Here is a 21,695-nt window from a genome sequence, read left to right on the forward strand (position 1 = left end):
TGTAAATGTAGTGGAGTCCTTGCAAGATCCTGTTTGTGAGAAGAAGGCACTTAAGCCTTACGTGCTGTTCAGTGTGGATGTGGAAGACGCTAAACTGCAAGCAATTTGAATTTTGTTCGAGTAGGATAGAAAAAGTTTGATAACTCACCATAAAATGGGAAACTCAATTTGTCTTTTGCATTTTTTTTTTAAATTCAGTCCCTGACATCAGTTTTACCTAGCAACATGAAATTTGGTAGACATGTCTATCAGGAGTTGACCCACAAAAAAAAATCTTCCATTTTGATTCGAAGCGGCCAATTTAGGGTCATTTAGCCCATTTCCAATCTTCATTCAAAGTCAGACTTCAGGGCTCCAGATTAACTTTTTTCTACTCGGAACACAGTGGCACCCAGAGACGTATTGGGGCAAAAATTAATCCCGAGAATAATCATTGACAAGGAGTGTGGGGTGCATCTGTTCCCAATAGCCACCCCGCCCCTGGTGGCACCTAACCTGAAATCTCAGGGGGCACAATTAAAATATTTATGGTTAAACACTGTCAATTGACTTACAAAGTCAATATTGTATTATATTCACATTTTCATGATATTATTGATAAATGGGCTCAAATGTAGAGTAGAAGATGTAAAAATTCATAAAAAAAAATTAAAAATCTGCAAATTTACTGGTGTGCGAGTAGATGAAAAACATTTTAAATTTTTGTGGCAAAATGCAGTTTGGAGCCTTAAGACTTTGAGATTCCAGCTGTTGAAGATGCAGCCGTGGCAAGCCAGTTTCACCTAGCAACATGAAATTTGGTAGGCGTAGCTCTAATAAGTGCGCTCTACAAGATCCGAGCCATACGTCTTGTGTGTGATTTTGATAGAATAATTTAATCTTGGCGACGTCTGACTGACTGGAACAGGAAGAGGAAGTGACCTGGTGGGCTCATAATGGCAGCAAAGCATAAACAATCTGTGGCGAGTGCGGTGTGTGCGTGTGTGTGTGTGCGGGAGTATCCAGGCAGTAAGGTGCAATCTGGCCACTCAGGGTTTCCTTCATTTATTGGCGCGAGAGCGGCGAGTCGGGTTCAGACGGAGGCCACCCCGCTCGCCGCCTTTCATGATCGTCTCGTCGCTCACACACACAAACGCGCGGCCGGCGGCTCGGAATGAAGAAAAGCTTTCTATCTGATGCTAATGAAACGGCGGCTGAGCCAACGCTTGGCAACGAGCGGCCCTCTTAGAAAACGTGAAGGCTGACGGGCGGCGACTGAGACGACGCCAGCAGCTTTTGCACCTGGCTTGGGCCTAAAAGGGACGGATCGCCGCCGTCGTCTTTGGGGGCCAGGGGGAAGACCGTCCCACAGAAGGACGGCCAAAGCAGAAGGACAGGTGCGAAGGAGTTTTTGGCAAAAGACGGCGAGCTTTAGAAGTCTTTGAGAGCCGTCATGTGTTTGCCTTCCCATGCTCCTGAGACGCGCTCAAAGACCAGCGCCGCAAACGGATCCTTTAAACGCAGCGGGGCCTGACGCAGACCGCCGCCGTCACTGCAGGCTCCGTCTGCCAAGAGCGCTCCCGCAAATCCGTCTCATACCTACCGATGTGATTTTCTGACCCACTTTTGTTTTACTCTCCCATACCAACATTTTATAGAAGTTTTTTTGTGTTTGGTACCAGAAAGACCACCGCACACTAAACGCCGCCACCTAACGCGTCTGAACTGTCTGCGTCTTATTTTCGCCGTGGTCCAGCATTGGCAACTGGTTAATTCCAAGTTCGAATCACAGAATTCCGGACTCTTGTTTTTCCTCTTCCAGAACATTCCTTACCGCAACGTCAGGACATGAAACACACCTTGGAGTCACAAAATTTCTCAGGTCAACATCCATCGTTTTTTACCTAGATAACTTGGAATACAGTTATTTCTTCTCGTAGTCACTCCCAGCCATTTAACTGAAGCAATCCCCTTCACTCCCAGCTGTTTTACCGGAATTTGACTGGTTTGACAGAATATTGTGTTCTTTTGCTATTAAAAATTAGCAAAAGAAAGATTAACGTCTCTTCTTTCATCAGGAAAACATAGATTTCTATCTGTTTCCGTTTTGGCAGCAATTAGCATTAGAATATAGCTAAGTTTCCTCATTATTCACAAATCGATTTAGAATTGTGAGTAATTGAGGTTTTTTTCAACATGGCCCAGGTTGATATCTTTAGCTCTGCTGCCACCTGCTGGCCGTTTGTGGAATAACTACCACTTTTTAAAACGTTCTTTGCAGTTGAGCGGCTGCATCAAAGCCTTCTGTATGCTCTAGCATAGAAAAGAAAAAAACATAAAAATATGTCTTTGGGACACTTAAAACATTTAAAATAGAACATATTTATACGTTTTTTGGGAGCCACCTAGTTAATTGCCGTAGCGGAAGTACCGATGCGCGTTTACAAAGCCATTGCAACTTGACACATTGAAATAATGAAATGTGTGGTGACATCAGGACGGCATACTCAAACGAGCAGTATGAGAGACAGGATGAACACTTTGATCAAAGTAATCGACTAGTTTGTTAGCAAATATTCACCAATTTATGTGGGACTCTCTAGCAAACAATTTATTTTTGTTGTTGTTGAATCAAAATAAGACATTTGCTCACCTGCTGTTACTGTTATAGACCAAATCAATAATTGAATCACAATTCATTTACGTTTGTGTATTGTACACTTACAAAATGTCCTATTTTGGGGGGGGGGGGGGGGGGTTGAAATGGGTGCTGGGGAAAAAACGTTTAAAAAAATCCAAATTAGACAGGTAAATGGATTTCCCCAAAAATGTGAGTTGCTGCCCTCGATATAACACAACTAAGGAGGTACAACCTGGTGGCTGCCAATTTCTCCGTCGGCGAGGTCGGATGAGCACATAAACAGGAAGTTGTCATCTGCCTCATGGCGCCCATCAACCCCCTACATTTTTGCTGGGGTCGCGCAAACTAATAATTTAATGTCAGGGACAGCGAGGTTTTCCTCAAAACAGTAACTGCTGCTAAGCTGCTAATTGTTTTCCGCCTTCCGAAATAAGGACGTGAAAGACTTTTTCTTTGGCTTCAAGGTGAAAAATCTGCAGCGCTCGCGCGTCTGTTCGCTTGTACGAAGCACGAAGCGTGTCAAGTAGAGTTGCCCCCCTCTTAGAAGCACTTTTTTCCTCGTCCTTCTTTGTTTCTCCTGCCACTGAAAACCGCTTTTGGCTCGCTGCTCAGCCAAGACACACACTCGCGCGCGCACGCACACGCTCACTCAGCTGCCGCCGCTTGTTTTGTTTCCACTTAATGAATGCCAAGTGCACACACACTCGCTTGTCTAGTGCAAGCAATATCTGTCTGTAATGCATAATTTCCATTTAAGAGGGATTAAACGCACGCACGCGCACTCGCGTACGTTACGAGAGCCTTAATGTGTCTCTTGATTTACTTTAGGTGCTACTACACTCAAATGGGGCGCTCCAGTGACTACATTTCATCTTTCCTCAATTAGCGGTTGTCCCTCTAATGGACGCCAGGGCCCAAATAGTCGCCGGGGAGGGGGGGGGGGGGCGGGGGGGGGGCTGTTCACATGAACAAATAAACGCCTCTCCTCAAACAAACCGGACCATTTGTTGTCAAGCAAGTTTGTGTCACGGGTTCGCATAGTTGAGGACCGAAGTGCAGGGAAGGTCAACGGGAATTCAAAATGATCAATTCAGAAAAGAACAAATAGGAAAGTAAGATACAGGAGGGAATCAAAAAACTAAATGAATAAAGTCCAATAACTGAGATTCAAACCAATTATGGGGATTAAATTTACCCAAAAAAAAAGAGACAAGATGTGGCACAATCAACCCAAAAAGAAGGAAACGAAGGAAATAAATCCAAGCAAATTGATAAGACAACGATGAACGAGGGAACTGATTGGATGACAAACAGAGCAGTTCTGGTGAGAAAATGTGGACACACAAAACTAACAAATCTGTCTTGGACAAAAACACATCAGAACAATTTTGAAATATGTTTCAGCAAACCATTCTTTAATATATATATATTAAAAAATAAAAAAATAAATATTTTTAAAAAAAACTTTCGCTTCGTATAAATTAAATTCCTAAGCCGACCATATTTGTTTTCAATTTTGACAAACTTCTGGGGAAAAAAGTGACAAAACAGTGAATTCACTCATTTGTGAAAATTAGTAAAAAAAAGTGACTCAAAGCATTCTTCCTGTTTTGTCTCTCTTAACCATGCAAAAATAGATTTTGACTAAAAAGTGAATTGTCTTTATTTATTTAAAAAAAAACATTTTAATATGGCAGACATTGTGAATCCACCCCCACCCCGCCCCTCAGAAAATCAGAACAGTATTATTTTCAGTAGTCTCTATTTTCAACAATTGAAAATGGTTAGTCACCCATCAAAAATAACAACGGGAGACAGACCAATAAAAAAAAAGAAAAAGTAAATTTTTGGACATTTGAGGTTGCCGCTCGATAACAACAATTGAATTCATGCCCGATAGAAAAGGATGCAAAGTTTGATTCGGTAAACGTCCTGGTTTTCAGTAGAAGTCGTGACATTCTGGCGTCTATTGTTTACCAACCAAACGATCACGGGACTCATTTAACCCCGCAGAATAAATTAACTTAATTACTGAGTCGGACTGGACTCGGGTCAGCCGCTCTGCGGGTTGATGCCGCCCGGTTCAAAGTTCACAAAGGTTGCCCAATGTCAGCAAATAGCCTTAAGTGGCGCAGACCTTGATGAATGATCTTGTGTGCTGCTTTGTCTTTGCTGGTCATGAAGGACAAATTCCAAACATCTGGCGGAGGGGACGCTAGCGCGGCGAGCTACATTAGCATTCGAGTATATAAAGGCTGCGACTTCATGATTAATGTATAGCGTCAGAGAGATAAAGTGCAGTTTGATGGTGTCAAGATGTCTTCTGCCACGCCAAGGTTATGTGTTTAAATGCACACAACTGTATAATCTCCACCAGCATGTTTATTACACAATACAAGTTTAGTATAGTCTTAATATATCTTTATTACGTTACAAAAAATGGTTTCTAATTTGTGCTTGCTGTTACTGTATATGGTTTTAACATGCTAGCTTGCATTAGCATAATTTGCTGTGGCACAACAAAACAAAAACAAAAATAATAGTTTGTTGTATTGTTGTTGTTTAAATATAGTTTGGACCAGTCTTTTATTTTTTGGTCCCACCTGGCAAAAAAAACAACTGCATCTTCAACGTATGCCGCTATGAGTTTGATTTTTGTATTCCGTGTCGGTGCCGGAGTGCAAAGAGGCGTCTTCTCTTGACACGAGCCGCCAGACAGAACTAGTCGCTGACAGATGAGCCGGCGCGGTGCCGATGAAACGCACATGCGCGTAATCCTTTGATGTAAACACGGCTTGTGGCGGGCTGCTTTTCCCATAAACATGTAAATGTATATTCAGCTGTGTTCCAAAGTGCACCAAACACACACAAAGACAAACCAGCTGCACGGAGGTATTCTTTTTTTTATTTGTGATCGGCACCATATGGGCCATCTGGAGCCAATTAGCAACGACTAGCGGAAGGTGCTGATTCTGGATCAGCGCTCGGTGGTTTACCGCCATGGGAGGCGGGGCACCGGAATCTGATCGGAGATCAGCGACGCGCCGATTGCGTCGGTCTTTTGCGACAAACGGTAGACTGTTCAGATTGTTGGCCGCGTTTATCACGATGCGCGTTTACGGAATTTTGCAAGCGTTTCCAAACATTTCATATATGATTGCCAGCTTTTTGTGATGTGCCATGTTTTTATTACGCGTCATATTTTTCCACAAAGCTAGCAAAATTTTAGGACGCGCCGGATTATAAATTTGGGAACGTAAAATTGCAAGGCTCGACAGTTCACACAGATCCACTTTGCACACTTCTGCTTTCTCGCACAACACAAGATCCACTAAGAGCCAGCAATCTTCCATTTTGATAGCCATCTGCCAAGAACTGTTAAGATGGGTTTTTGACAGTAGTAAACATTGCACCAATTAAGACTACGCACTTACAACCGCAGTATTCATCTACATTATACATATTCATCCATCCATCTTTCAAAAATTGTATTAACACAGTTTGTAAGACTTACGAAGAGGGTTGTCCTTTTGATACAATGTATCTTACTGGCCATTAATTACATAGCTGGTAAGATCCACTACGTGCCCGCAATCTTTTATTTTGGATCAAAGGTGGGGAAATTGGTGAATTTGGGTCTTTTTTTGTTGCGGTGGTGGGGGCTGGAAGCGGCGGCGACGTTATCCCAATTTAGGATTATTTTGCTTTGATGTTGTGGGACGCACTGAAGCACTTTTCATCGTCTTTTTCCAGAATTCCTTGCAGGAAATGGCGGCGAGTGTAATGTCAGACATTAGAGCGTCCGCTTTGAGGTGGAGCAGGAAGCGACGGATGAAAGGTGGATTATCGCGAGGGGGGGGATGTCGAATGAATGAATTTAAAGGGGGGGACGGGACGTCCGGCTGTAATCTCCTTTTTCTTTCTGAGTCTCGGCTTTCCCCGCGTTGGTCGTAGCGCCTCTCGGCCTTGTCCGGCGGCGGCAATGGCAATCAGCCCAATTTGGATGCCTCCGTATGTAAGGCACACCCTGCGGCCCGGAGCTTGAGAGCACGCTCTACCCGACACGCACGGGCAGATGTTCGCACACACGTTAAGGTGTTTCATTGTCTTAACGGGAGCATTTTTGTTTGATATAAAACGTGCATCTGCAATTGTATATGAATGTCTTTTTTCCATTAATAATTATCAGATTTTTTCTTTTATTTTTCGTTTTCGTTTTAAGCTCAAATAAAGATTTAATTATTATTGTTGTTGTTATTATTATTTTTAATGTGTTTACAGCTTGTTTGCTTTTAAATGTTTTTTATATGTCTAGCCCCAAATTTAGTTCTGATCTGAAAAACATTATTTTAACTTTTTTTTTAATCTGAAAACAAAGATTAAAAAATAAACTGCGTATTTAATTTATACCCAGATTTTGTAATTTTTTTGCTAGCATATTAGGTTTCTTTGAATTGTGGTTCTACTCTCGAATTTAGTTTCTTCTTTTGTTTTAATAAGATATCAAATTTATTTATTGTCATAATGAAGTTTTTTAATACTTTTTTTGTCTCCATAAGATATCAATTTAATAATTATTCATTAGGATATATTAAAAAAAATTATTACTTGTTATATAGTTTTTTGTAGTTTTGGTAGTTTCATTCTCTCATATCATATTTCATATGTTTTTAATTCTTTGCATCTCCAAATTTTTAGATTTCAACAAGAGCATGGAAATGGAGAATTTTACTTTTTCTGGTAGTGCGACCAATTCAGTGTAGATAATGCGGTGTCTTCTGAGTGTATATTGACGAGCACACACACGCACACCTCCAACCTGCTGCCGCCGTCCTTTTCAGCGGACCGGAAAATTGTCGGAATTGACACGGCGCCGCTCCCTGATTGAAGCCTAATGGCGGCTTTGGCACCTTTTGGCAGGTGGCGGGCGCGGCAAATGCGCCCCGGCCATCCTCCACACACGATCGCGACGTTCCCGCTCACTCGTCAGCCTGCCGGAAAATTGATAGAAATGGATCTCATTGCCGTTGTGGTTACGGTTAAACATCAATATATCGCGAGCAGCCACTAAGGAACGCGAGAAAATCAAATGGAGAGCCTGAAATTTGCACTGGAACGGAAGATGCACGGTTGATCCAACTAGACCAATTTTTTTATTACACCAAAAGCAGCGATTGGATTCAAATTATTACCAATGAAATCCATCAGGAAGAGGCGGGAGTGAGTCTATGTGTGTGAAATGTAACACCCGGCGTGCATGCTGCCAGCATGTCGTATTGAAAGAAAGCACGGCTATGTGAAATAGTGAACTAACTAACCACTTTTTTTTTTTCAGGCCTCGGCTGCAGGCGCAGAGAAAATTCGCGCAGTCGCAGCCGAACTCGCCCAGCACCACTCCCATCAAGGTGGCCGAGCCCGCCGCCTTCACCGTGGGCCAGGCCGTCCCCACGCCCGCCGTCGCCCCCTCCGCCGCCGCCGCCACCAACACCACCGCCGCCGCCTCATCGTCGTCGCTGTCGCCGTCACTCGCCGCCTCATCCCTGTCGTCGTCCATCCAGGACCTGTCCCGCCGAAAACCCAAGACCGAGGACTTCCTCACCTTTCTCTGCCTCAGAGGTATGTCGACTGACATGCTAAGAAGTTTTTTTATGTTGTCGTCTAGCGGATTATATCTATTTTTTGATGATATTAATTGCAATTATTATAACGTTATGCTAAGCTAATAAATATATTTCCATTGGGACTCCCATATTGCTCATCAGCATCGTTCCAATTGCACATTAATACTAATTTTGCACTGCGAAGCTAACTAGCATATTGTTTTCCACTGCTACTCCCATTTCTGTTGTTAGCAACAGTGATTGATTTCACGTGTTTACATATGTAGCATTAGCTATAGTCACCGACATGATTTTAGGATGTGTCTATTTGGCAAATGCTAATTTTGGCTGCCAAGCTAACGTAACCGATTGGTCGCCATGTATTTGCTGGTGTGAGTACATTTAGCATTACTGTCACAACCATGTTTTCACCGACACAAATTGAGAATGCTAGTTTCCATAAAACGCTACCTGCTAAGCTAACACTACAAATTGGTCGCCATGGCTTCTCGGCGTGCAACACGATGTGACGTTTTACGACAAAACCACTCTGATGCGGATTTGGAGCGTCCTGTGCATTTTCACAAATGACAATTGCCTGCTAATAATTATCAAATGCTTCTTTCTCACAGAAATTCTTCTAATATGCTGCTAGCGTGCATTTATAGACGCGGGTTCATGCTGTTTGCATGACATTTCCCGCATGGAGGCTTATTAGCATTACGCCGGCCACGCGAGAGAATGTCAGCACAGCCCCCGAGCTTCAAATGTAGCGACGCTACGTAGCCCGGGGACTCATTGATGTCACGTTGACCACCACCCGCCTGAGATTGCGATGCGGCGCGACCCCCGATCTATCGCAGTTCACCTTCCAAACTTCTTAACTAGTCTGTTGCGGACATTTCCACATTGGCGAGTGTTTTTAAGGGTTTACTAGAAATTGTTATGGGAACATAAACTTGAAACTTCTTAACCTTTTTGACTGTTGTTAGCTTTGTTAGCCAGTCATTTTGCATTGTGTTTTAGCATTAAGCTAATCGTCCATGACCAAGGTAAACGTCTGTGGTTGTTTTAAACACTCAGATTGTAATTCTCTTTGTTTTAAGTTTAGTGTGACAGTTAACTTTATTTTTTACAATTGAGTTGAACATAACCTGGCAAAAAACGTAGGTTCTCTGTTCTCCTACACAGCATGTCATCCTTGTCTTTTTTTGGGGGGGGGGGGGGTAGCCAGGTCAAACGTTCACATTATGTAAACATACACACGTTATCACACGCACACACATGGCACCGTTTGCCGATGCTATCTGGTAAACATTGCGTGTCGAAATGAGCCAAAAATCCGCCACGCATCACTCTTCCTGACAGCGCCAAAAAGAAATCCAAAACGAAGCCACGTGTCGTGAAACTGGAGCGTTTCACGCAAAGATACTGCAAAAATGCCGCAGCAGCGCCGTGTGACTGTTTTGATGCAACCGTGTTCATTTTTACACCACGGTCGTCCTGAAAATTGGACGTCAGCTTGTTTGCGCTTTGTTAGGTGTTCAACTCCATCTTTCCTCAATTCCCCACCAATTTTACGTCAGTACCTTTCACACAGAAAAGCGACGGATGGTGTAAATACACGTTTTGCATCACGCCGCATGTAAGTGACATCTTTTGGGATTATACCCCCCTTCGCTGATAAAGAACCAGCTGCTGTTGTTGTTGTTGTATTCCTTCGGGGATTGCAAGTAATTGGGGGTGTTTTGTCCTGACGCAACGCGGGAGTAACTGCAGCGTTCCTTCCCAAAGCGGGCGCTTATGTGTGAAAGCCGATTTGGCTCTAGCCAGCGCGTCTGCTGCTGCTACGGAGTGCAAACGCGTGACTTGTTTAACGTTTTATTGACGTGATAAGAATAGCGACGCGAGTCAATGACCAACCACCAACCACTCCTGGAAAGGATACACTTTATATAAGTCTAGCTACCATTGTATAGCAGTGGCACTGATTGGTCGCCATGTTTTGCAGTTTATTTACACGTTTAGGATGTCTGTTACAACATGAATACTAATTTGCGGTGCTGAGGGTTACCATTGCAAAGCAATGCTAATTTAACCCCTAGCTAGCTAGCTAACTTGCAAAAGAATAAGCAGGAGACCAGTTACAAAACAAGTGAATAATATCGGGTGGGGGAAAAAAACTAATTAATTTGTGCTTTCGTAAAGTTCTGAAAATACAATAGGCGAATATGTATTTAGCATTACCGTTGTAATCCAGTCTGTTACATGTATGTCAAATCCATTATTAATTTTCCCCCCCTGAGGTGCTAATTTGATGCCGCTAAAATGCAGTCTATTCCCACTAGCTTGTAAATGCGTTATTTGTTCAACGTTTTATTGACATGATAAGATAGGACAAGACAAGTGCGTCAATGAGTAACCGCGTGGACACACGCTCCTGAAAACCATAACCCTTACATAAAACCGGCAGGCATTTTGCTTGCGTTAGCGTTAGCGAGCGCGTGTGGTTCATCCCGGGATAGTTGTCCGCCTGGCTTTCATAATGTCACCTCCAATGAACCACAGACCTCCAAGGCTTCACCTTGGCGAACGAGTTTTCCTCGAGTGCGCAATTGGTGTTTTATTAAAGTCGCAGAACTGGTTTTGGTGGCGCGCCGCCAACGGCACTTTCCTATGCGGGTTCCAAAGTTGAAGTTGAAGTTAGGTGGCAGGATTTAACAGTGAGTCTGAAGTGCACTCTGCTATTCTACGCCATTGACTATTTTTGTGTTAGCTAAAAGACAAAAAAAAAAGACTGTGTTTTTTAGTACACTTGACTTTGAAACAAAAGCTTTTAAGCTTATTAGAATCTCGAATTTTGGATCATATTCTCTCATTTTTCGGTTTAATTGCGACTTGTAATGTTCCGCTGTTCTTGATTGGTTACAATGACTTCAGATGGTGGTGAATTTAGTTTTCTGCTTTTGGACTGTATTAGAATATTTTTTGGTCAGGGCTGAATTAACTAGTTGATGAAAAGGCTTGACGACTTTGCATCGCAGGAAGTCGACTAACTATTAATCACACGTTTTTTGGCATCTCGTCTTCCAATCGGATAATTTACAGGCAACTTTGGACTATAAGTAGCAAAACCTCTGGCGACTCGGTCTTCATAGATCTGCGTGGCTTCGAGAGTGCGATAATTAACTGCTGGCGGATTACAATAGTAGTTAGCGCCTAGCGATAGCTCCTTCTATTCTGATTGAAGCTAGTGTTACAAGATTCATACGAGCAAAGTGAAACTCCCACCTTTGATTAATCGATCTGTACTCAACTCGTATTGCTTTATATCAACTACCAAAATTTTTTAATTAGGTTTTACTTTCGTACCTTTGACTTGCAAGCTTATTTCTTCCCATTTTGTTCAGGTTTAGGATATTTGTCTGACTTCCTGTTTTTTGGTAAAATTTCCACTTCTGATGGTTGATGTTGACATTTTTGCTTGTGGTAATAATGCGGTGGTACTTGTATAAGTCCACATTACTTCCTGTTTGACCTAAACATCAGCAATGTGGTGCTACCCTCCCGCCCCCGCAAGAAATTTCCATGTCACGGCAATGGCCACTTCCCATTGGCACACGTGCCGCACTTTGGCTTCAAGTCCTCCCTGGTGTCCCCGCGTTGGCGAAACCTCCGTCTGACGGCCGCTTTGTAACATTGTTTCACTTCCAGTTAAGGGGACAAAAGAAGGTAGCCGGAGAAAAAGGAAGGTTTGTAATTAACCCCCCTTCTCTCCGCACGCTGCCACCCCGACGCACCCCCGAGTCTCGTTAAAAATGACAACCCTAATAGACTCTTTCAGGCCTAATTATGATTTGTCCGCGGCTGCAATGAGAGGGGATGAAAAGCCGCCATAATTGGGGGGGATTGCGCCTAAAGCCTGCCGGAGATTGCGCTGAAGGTCTTCGTGCTGTTTGTTAGTTTGTGTGTGTGTGTGTGTGTGTGCGCGCGTGTGTGTGTGTGTGTGTGTGTGCGCGCGCGTGTGTGCGCGTGTGTGTGTGTGTGTGTGTGTGTGTGTGTGTGCGCGCGCGGGTTTATATCACATCTTGGGGACCATTTTTTTACTATCATTGTGGGGACCACGTGTCCTTGTGGGGACATTTTGGTGGTCCCCATGAGTCCAAACCTCTTATTTTAGGGTCAAAATTGGGTTTTGGTTGGGGTTAGGGTAAGGGTTAGAATAAGGCAGTCAAATTGAATGAAATTGTTTAATTTCTGGTCAAATGGGACTCGTCCGTCCACACCAAAGTCCCCCCCCCCGACTGCTTCCATGGTCTGTTTGCCATTGACCTGCTGACCCCGGGTCAGCGCACTAAATTGCAAGCATTTAGCTAATGAAGCCAATCATTAGAGGCTGATTGGGTCAGAGTGCGTGTGCGTGCGAGTGCCGCCTTTGTTTAGTGGCTCTGTAATTTCTCACAAAAGACAAATGAGTGCTAAACACACTTCAAATTCATGCTGTGAATATTTTTAATGGGAACGAAAACAGTTGTGGATTCTGCCCAGCAACAAGTGATCACATGTCCAACCAATCAGATATAGATATATTATAGTCAGCTTGACAGATAGCTTCATGGGTTTTTGTGTGTTTTGGCAGGTTCGCCGGCGTTGCCCAACAACATGGCCTACTTCGGCAGCTCCCAGGAAGAGGACGACCTGGGGGAGGTGGAGGACGACGATGACGAGGAGCTGAGGAACGGCAGCGGCGTCGGCCATTTGCACGGCGTGACGAGTGGCGGCCACGCTTCCGCCTCCTCCTCCTGCCACTCCACGCCACGCAAGGGCAAGCCGCTTACTCGCCAAGCGCTCAACGGCCACGGTAAGGACGGAAAAAAATTGGACATTCCTGATTTTCATGTTGTACTTTCAGTTGTTTAGGATCAAATGAAAGTGCACAAATAGTTGGAGATACATATATTTAAATATGACTATTTTGTGTTGAAGGGATACTTGAATCATTGAGCCGTTTTTAACAGTAAAAAGTTCATATTTTGTCCAGAAATAGTTTGATAACTTAATTATCTAGAGAAATTATTTTTTCTACTTGCTGTCGACTGAAGATGACATCACCTGTGCTGAGGAAGTAAGTAACGACAAATCATGGCTCACCTGTTTGCTGGGTTTGGTCAGTAAACTGAGCCATGATTGGTCGTCACCTACTTCTTCAGCACAGGTGATGTCATCTTCAGTCGACAGCAAGTAGAAAAAATATTTTATTAAGGTATTCATTGTAAATGAAAAATCATGAAATTAATTATAGACAAATTATAAACTTTTTACTGCTGAAATGCGTCAAGTATCCCTTTAATGACAAAAAATTATTATAGGTTCATGTTTATAAAATAAAACAAAATTAGACATATCATTTTAAAATGTTTGTCACGTTTTTTTCTTTTTGTCATGTTTTGTTGCTTAATAAAAGAAATAGGTGCTACGTGTTTTCCAATGCTGCTTTTCTGACAGTTTGGGGAAGGGGAAATGATCAAAATGAATTCTGCACCCATTCTGATGATGACTTTTTGTCTAACTGGAGTTTTGCCTCACGATCGTGTGTCTTCTCGTCCTCACGTGGGCAGTGTTGAACAGCGCCGGCAAGGCGGGTATGCGGGATAGCCCTCGGCCCAAGGCTGCGCCTCCTCCTCCTCCTCCTCCCCCGCCGCCGCTCCTGAGGGAGCGCAGCGAGCGGGCCGAGGCGCGGGAACATGTCAGGATGTTGCAGGCCATGGCCAGCGCTAACGCTAGCGCCGCCAAAGGCCTGCCCACCAGGAGGGCCGCTGAGGAGCTTCGCAAGCAGGTCAGATATGCCGTCAGCCGTCTCATGTCGTGAATCGTAAAGAAAAAAAAAACATGCTCCTTGCTAGTGTATTCATTTTCTATTTGTCTGTTTGGCTGCATCCGTAAATGGCCTGTGTGGCAATTATTTTTGTTACCTGCATTCCGAACAAAAATTGAGCACAACCCAAAGTCAAAAATTAAGAAATGAGCAAGCGACAACTCATAACTCGTAAGTTGAGATACTGCCATCAGCGTGTAGCTGTGTCTGAGCAGTGTGTGTGTTTGTGTGTCTCTATTCTGTCATTATCTGTCCATTTGTCGGTTCCTGTTCCTTTTCTGTGTGTGTTTCTATCTGTGTCTTTGTGTTAGTTTTTAGTATGCGCATGTTTGTCTGTTTTTGTGGCTGTCCAGTGTGTGTGCTTGTGTATTTGTGCACGTGTGCGTTGAAAGCATCCCGCTGTGCTGGTTTATAAAGTGTCTGCCTTCTTCTTCTTCTTCTTCTTCTTCTTGGTTGTCTTTCTTTTTCTTCTTGCGATGCTGCTGCACATGTTCCCAGTCTGCCTGCCAGGTGTCAGCTGGGCGATAGCAACACATGATGTCATCAAGGCCCGCCTCCACACTCCCACTCTGTCTCTCTCTGTCTCTCTGTCTCTCTCTGTCTCTCTGTCTCTCTCTCTCTCTCTCTCTCTCTCTCTCTCTCTCTCTCTGTCTCTCTGTCTCTCTGTCTCTCTCTCTCTCTCTCTCTCTCTCTCTCTCTCTCTCTCTCTCTCTCTCTCTCTCTCTCTCTCTCTCTCTCTCTCTCTCTCTCTCTCTCCTTTGCTCCACCCAGCATCATTTTGTCCAAGACAGCAGAGCCCCCTGGTGGCGGGAGGAATTTTAGGCTTACTCAGCAAAAAAGTGTGCTGACATTTGTACTCCAGACTAGAATAATTTTTTTGGGGTGCCGGGACCCCTCACAGTAGCGACAATGACACTCAAAATAATCTGTCAATGCCACAGAAATTAGAATGTTGGCTATTTTGGAGAAACTCATTCAATGTAGCCAAGAAAATCTAATTTTAACAAGGGAAGAAGGTCATATTTTAGTTAGCGATTTTCAAAAATGTAACTCTATATTGTCTTTATAATAATGAAAACTTTATGGATACATTGACGTCACATTTTTGTGAACTCGCAATCCCATTGGAGCTTTTAATTGGCCCAAAGCTAAAGGAGGGTAGGAGTCATTGGTGTTTTAGCTTTGTTGTCCCCATAAAAATAAAAAAATAAAAAAAACACAAAATATTGTTGGGGACAATTATTTTTGCGGACCCACAGTCACAGCTTGGACTCCCAAGGAAAAGGGGTACTTGGACCCCAGTTAGAGAACACAAGTGTGTGTTCCAATAGTTTTGTCTCTCCTCCTACTCTGCCCCCAACCCCCACCCACACACCCACCCTCCTCTTTCTCCTCCTCTCCCCATGTGTGTCCATTGTGTGTGTGTGTGTGTATGAGATTGATGGCAGCAGGGTCAGATTTCAGTACGCCTTATCTTTTAATGACCTGCTCTTTGTCAGCTCAGCCACCTGAGACGCACACATATATGCACACGTATGTCCACGCGCACACAAAAGCTTTTGACAAGAGTGAAAGCTGTCAATGGGAGAATGTCAACAGTTTCTGTAGTGATTGATGTGTGTGTCTAGTATCCAGTGTGTGTGTCTAGTATCCAGTGTGTGTGTCTAGTATCCAGTGTATGTGTGGTGTATTTAAATATCACCTAATCCATATTGTCATATATGAGTTACTTTCTGACTTCCTGCTTTTGTCGTCACGTATAAAAAAACCTGATTGGTCATCAGGGCCCTTGAACGCGCGCCACCGTATTGCTAACCCCGTTGTTTTTTGGTCGGTCTTGATGTGGTTCAGGTGTCCAGAGTGAACGGGCTGACGCGTCTGGGCGCCCTGCAGGCGGCCGCCAAGAGGAGCCGCGACTTGCGCCTGCCGTCCAAAACTGTGAAGAAGTACACGGCCACCGTGTCCAAGGGCCACGTCACCTACACCAAAGCCAAGCAGAGGGAACTGGGCAAGAAAACCAAACTCAGCAGCAGCAGCAGCAGCAGCAGCAGCAGCAGCAGCAGCAGCAGCAGCAGCAGCAGCAGCAGCGGCAGCAGCAGCAGCAGCACGGCGAACTATCACAATCAGCACAGCCAGCCAGCAGCCAGCAACGGGCTGATGACCCACTCAGGAAAAGCAGCAGCGGCCTATCACAGCAATGCAAAAACCCGCAAACAGGTGCTACTAGCCAACGGGCTGCACGGGGCCGCCCGCCTCAACGGGAGGCTGAACGGGCTGCGGCACGACGACAGGGAGGACGGCCACAGACACGAGAGCGATTCGGCCGGGCGGGAGGGTCTGCGCAACTCCAAGCGGCGCCTGGAGGTGGTGCTGCACTCGATGGAGGCCGGCGCGCTGAAGGCCAGCCAGGACCCCAAGAAGGCCAAGCTTCAGCCGCCAACGCCGCCGGAAACGCGCAGCGGTAAGAAGGCGGGCCCCATGCGCTCGGCCACCCCCAGCACCCCGCTCTCCAACGGACGCCTTTCGGAGCCGCCGCCGCCCCCCGAGACGGCCCCGCCCGCGCTCCCGTCCTCCACGCCCCTGGCGCAACAATCCTCTTCCACACCAGCAGAGTCGGTGAACCAGCGGCCCAAGCGGGCCTCGGCCGGCAAGCTGATGTTGATCCGACAAGCACAGCAGCAACTGAGCAGGTCTCACGGCCGCGCCGCCACCGCCGTCGCTTACTCCCCGTCGTCCGGCCACAATCACTCCCACAGCCCCGGGCGCAGCACTACCTCAGACCCCCAACAGGCCGCCGGCGCCGCCTCCCCGCTCGCCAACCGGTCGGGACCGCTCAGGCCCCCGCTGACGGGGCGGCCGGCCGACCGCGACAAGGAGTGGGAGCGCGAGAAGGAGCTGGCGCGGCAGAAAGAGCGCGAGCAGGAGAAGGAGTGGGGGCCCCGGCGCAGCCGGCCCGAAGGGTGGGCAGCCTTGGGCGAGGTGCCCGTCTTCCTGCCCGAGTCGCGTGAGTTCCAGGACCCCATGGCCTACCTGGACAGCGCGCGGCAGCAGGCGGAGGCGGCCGGCATTTGCCGCGTGGTGCCGCCGCCGGACTGGAGGCCCGAGTGCAAGCTCAGCGAGGAGATGCGCTTTGTCACCACCGTGCAGAAGATCCACATGTTGGGCCGGCGCTGGGGTCCCAACGTGCAGCGGCTGGCCTGCATCCGAAAACACCTCAAATCTCAGGGCATTACCATGGACGAGCCGCCCGTCATTGGTAAGACGTTTGTGCGTTGATCAATATCAGAAATTCTTGGATTGGCACATTTGTCTGTAACTTGAAGGTTCTTTCTTGGCCCATGCTACAATTAGCAACATTCTGCTAATTAGCAAAAAGTGCACAGACCCCCACCAAGGCAAACAAATAATTATCGATAGTTTATAGACTTTATTTATCTGGTTTAAGGCTTTGTAAAATTTGAATGGAAATTGGTTTAAACTTAATCAGGCGAATTATCACAAGGCCAAAGAATCATCATAACCCCTTTCACACTACCCGTTTCCCAGATTACCCCGGTGGTGGTAGAAAAATCTGTTGTAGTTTAGCTGTACCTCCCCCAAGGAAGAACGGCCCCTTTCGTGCAGCCACTAAATGTTTCCCTTCCAGTCAGCTGATTTTCCTCTCCGCAGTCAAGTGACCTTTTGGACGTCACCTGAGCGCTTCCTCCTGCCAAAACATTTGCATTTAATACAGGGCGAGCGCACGGCTAAAGTGGAGGTCGCCAGCGAACAGGACCCACTGGCTGGCAGCCACGCACTAACCGCGCAAAATGAAAACATGAGAGGGGGAAAAAAAGTGGCGTTGGGAGCACGCCGAGGCTTGTTAGAGGCTCGTAAAGCGGCGACGCGCCGGCGAGGAGTGGGAAGTGACAGGACAATATGCGGGAAATATTGCCGGGGTGGTCCGCGGGGGGCCGCGTGCCAACTACATCTCCATTGTTATTGCGGGCTATAAAAAAGACGCCTCGTAAAAACACGACGCCACCGTGGCAGTCCGAAGAGCAAACACTGCCAAAAGCTTGTAAACACTCGGCACTTTTGTTTCATGCACTCGCATGGGGCGCTTGAGGAGGTCCACAGAGGCGGACCGCAACAAACGACACCCAGGTTTGATGCCCGGCTTGCGAGTAAGGGGACTCAATAGGTAACAAGGTGGAAGGCAGGACTAAGTGCTACTTTCCTACAGGGCGTCGTAACAGCGGAGAAGGCAAAACATATATAAATTGCCTTCTGTCACCATTCTGTGTGAAAAAGCACCGACACAAAATTGAGGATACAATGTAGTTTTCACCCCGCGACCGTGTGAAAGGTAATAACGCAGAAATCTTGCAACTAATGACGTGTTTGTTTTAGTTGTTGTTTGCGTTTCCTTGCGGTTTAAAGTTTATTACCGTCTTTGAAATAGAAATTGATTGCAGTATGGCAAAATTGTATTTGTGTGAAAGCAAACGCTAGGTTGTGCGTGAAAGGCACATGCAGCTATCAACGGGATGACTATGCAAAAGCGCACACCACTGTGTTTTGTGTGAAAGGCACAGGCAGATTATCTGAATGTTTAGTAACTTTCTAAGGATCTCTGTGTGAAAGAGCACAATTGCAACATCACTGGGCTCTGTGTTAAAGGCATGGGCAGGCAACCTTATTTTTCAGCAACTTAGCAGGATCTCTGTTTGGAATTAATCGCAGTTGCTACTCTATTTGTAGTTTTTTACGTGAAAGGTACTAAATCTTTAGAAACGTGCGGGCCCCTTTGTGAAAGCACGCAGTTATGGTAATATAGATGGGTGCCACGTGAAAGTCATAGGCAGACATTTTTAGCAACTTGGCAGGATCTCTGTGTAGAATTAAGCACAGTTGCTATTATATTTTGTGTTTGTTTTGCTTGTGAAAGGCACTAAATCTTTAGAAACTTGCAGGACCCCTTTGTGAATATGTGCAGTTATGGTAAATCTGGGTTTTGCGTGAAACTTGTCTTTGGCGGCTAAACTAAATCTTCAGTAATTTTGTCGGGTCTCTATGTGAAAGCGCACACATTTACTACTTTATTTTATCGTGTGAAAAAGGCCTTGAGGAACTTGCAGGCTCCCTTTCCGAAAGCATGTATGTCAATATTGCTGGGTTACGTGTAAAAGGCAACTTTGCTGGATGTCTCTGTCTATGAAAGCGCGCACTCACGCTGCTCTATTTTTTTGTTTATCGTGTGAAAGGCACTAAACGTTGCCTCTGCAGTAACTTGGCAAGCGTGTGAAAATGCTAACGCGGGCGTTGTGGCGCGCAGGCGGCTGCGAAGTGGACCTGGCGCGCCTGTTCCAGGTGCTGAACGACATGGGCGGCATGCAGCAGGTGATGGACCTGAAGAAGTGGACCAAGCTGGCCGACCTGCTGCGCATCCCCAAGTCGGCGCAGGACCGTCTGGCCAAGCTCCAGGAGGCCTACCTGCAGTACCTGCTGGCCTACGACTCGCTGGGCGCCGACGAGCGACTCCGGCTGCAAGACGAGGTGCTTCCGCTGCGCTGAAAATCCCCAGTCAGGGTACCGCCGTATAGGCAATATAAAAAAAGAATACCGTTTTGGATGGGTGGTGTCAAATTAAGAGAAGTGGCAGTAAAACAGGGCAAAATCCAGATGCCAGGAGGTGAGGCAGTGTAAGAATCTTGTTGTATAAAAAGTGCTTTTTAACCACATGTGTAGAACTAAGTCAAGATTGAGGTATCCGCTCAATACTGGAGTACTGGAACCCGAATAGCGAATCCTCCATCACCTGCTGACTTGTCAAATTTGCCGTCAGGTACTGCAGGAGAAGCGTCGGCTGGAGGCGCGGCGCGGCCCTCTGGAAGGCCTAGCGGACTCGGCCGCGCCGGCGCTGCCCCGCTACGAGCCCAAGAACGGGCTGGCGGGCGGCGTGGTGGGCGGCGGCGGCGGCGGCGGCAACGGCGCCAACGGCAACGGCGTGTACCAGCATCTGAAGGATTTGGAGGCTCAGGTGAAAGCGGGCCGGCGCCGCCTCTTCGCTCAGGAAAAACATGGTGGACGAGAAGACGGGCGGCACGCGGTGGAGCACCAGGAGGATGACGGCGTCCTCGGCGACCAGCACAAATGTATTTACAAGGTTAGTGGCCACAAGTGGAAGATCTCACAATGTCATATAATCAGAGAAACTGTGAACTGTAATGTTTACTCAGTGTTGACTGCTGTTTTGGTTAGCAACACTACACCACGGAAGGCTAATATTCGTATTTCATCACTGCTTAACGTCAGATCTTTAATGAACATGTTTAGGGCAGTCATTGTCAAAGTGTGGTATGCTGGCTCCCTCTAATGGTGAGTGGTGAAATCCGTCCAATACTACCACAATAATTAAAAGTTAGTAAATTGCAAAAAGCCAAACGTCAATTATCACATTTCGATTCATTGAATGATTAAGGGTTCTACTTGGAAAAAAAAACCTTTAACTTTTAAAAATTTACCATTTTTTAAATATTGTTAGACATGAACAGATGTTTTTAAGTTATTTTAAATAAATAAACAAATGCGGCAATAGCAAAAAAAAAAAAAACGTCTGTGTAGATTGTTGCTCATCCAGGTCAGCGTCCTCAGGTAAGGCTCATGTGAGTGAAGTAACTGATTTTTACAGTTGAATCGAATCTCAATTTTAGTGCCATATTTTTCTGAAATGTAAACAGTGTTAAGTCTGTATCCCATTGACGGGGCGGAAATTTGCGACGCTAGTGAATGTTGATTTCTCGTCCGGGTGCGTTCAATTGCTGGACATTCGCCAAATGTTAGAATGGATTTTCTTGTCACAAAGAAATTATGAACATGTTCAAGAAAGACCATTGAAACTGTAGGTAAACATTTGATGAGTGTTTGTGAACTTTGAACGAACCCTGACAAAACCGGGGAGCATGCCTTCGCGACCTTTGACAGCAAACGTTTGCTGGTCAGCGGGACACGGGCTTGAGTGTTCAAACTGCATAATTTTACAGTGGCTTTATTTTAATTTGTGTCCTCCTGTAGATGACATATTTTCCTTTAACTCTTAAAATTGTACTAATATATTTTGATATTGTTTGCCATTACTTGAATTTGTTTTTGTTGAATGTGTCGCAGGGGAAGTCGGTGTCGTTGACCAACTTCTTCCGGATAGCTCGCAACACCATGAGCATGTGCTTCAACAAGGAGCCCGCCGCCAGCGAAGTTGAGGTGAGCATCACCATCACATGTTTTATTCGCCGGGGATGTCATCCAAACTGACCGGCACGATTGCGGCCGCAGCAAGAGTACTGGCGCATCGTGGAGCAGCGCGACGGTCACGTGGCCGTGCACTGCGGCAAGGTGGACACCAGCACGCACGGGAGCGGCTTCCCCACCGGCAAGTCGGAGCCCTTTGCTAAGTGAGTCACACTCACCCCAAAATGAAAGCAAAGTCGACCGAGGAGAATATGTGACGCGTCTGTGGCGCCCTCTTGTGCGCAGACACGGATGGAACCTGACCGTCCTCCCCAATAACTCGGGGTCCATCCTGAGGCATTTGGGTGCTGTGCCCGGTAAGACAAACGCT

General features: G+C 46.0%; 1 protein-coding gene across 5 annotated transcripts in view; it reads left to right on the plus strand.

Moving 5' to 3' along the window:
- Nucleotides 1–21,695, plus strand: part of jarid2b (jumonji and AT-rich interaction domain containing 2b) — a 73,699-nt gene that overhangs the window by 39,576 nt on the left and 12,428 nt on the right. For all 5 annotated transcript variants that reach the window (XR_015091116.1, XR_015091114.1, XR_015091117.1 and 2 more), the window contains exons 4-12: nucleotides 7,956–8,236; nucleotides 12,860–13,081; nucleotides 13,839–14,056; nucleotides 15,947–17,351; nucleotides 19,413–19,633; nucleotides 19,923–20,243; nucleotides 21,245–21,337; nucleotides 21,410–21,528; nucleotides 21,611–21,681. Coding sequence is in view for 1 of the 5 variants with exons in the window: in XM_086062145.1 (XP_085918271.1) it covers nucleotides 7,956–8,236; nucleotides 12,860–13,081; nucleotides 13,839–14,056; nucleotides 15,947–17,351; nucleotides 19,413–19,633; nucleotides 19,923–20,243; nucleotides 21,245–21,337; nucleotides 21,410–21,528; nucleotides 21,611–21,681 (2,951 nt within the window). In the remaining 4 variants the exon portion in view is untranslated. The remainder of the gene's footprint in view (nucleotides 1–7,955; nucleotides 8,237–12,859; nucleotides 13,082–13,838; nucleotides 14,057–15,946; nucleotides 17,352–19,412; nucleotides 19,634–19,922; nucleotides 20,244–21,244; nucleotides 21,338–21,409; nucleotides 21,529–21,610; nucleotides 21,682–21,695) is intronic.

This window comes from Leptonotus elevatus, chromosome 19 (assembly GCF_054856555.1).
Source record: "Leptonotus elevatus isolate MCC_2025b chromosome 19, RoL_Lele_1.0, whole genome shotgun sequence".
In the NCBI taxonomy this organism is placed as follows: Eukaryota; Metazoa; Chordata; class Actinopteri; order Syngnathiformes; family Syngnathidae; genus Leptonotus; species Leptonotus elevatus.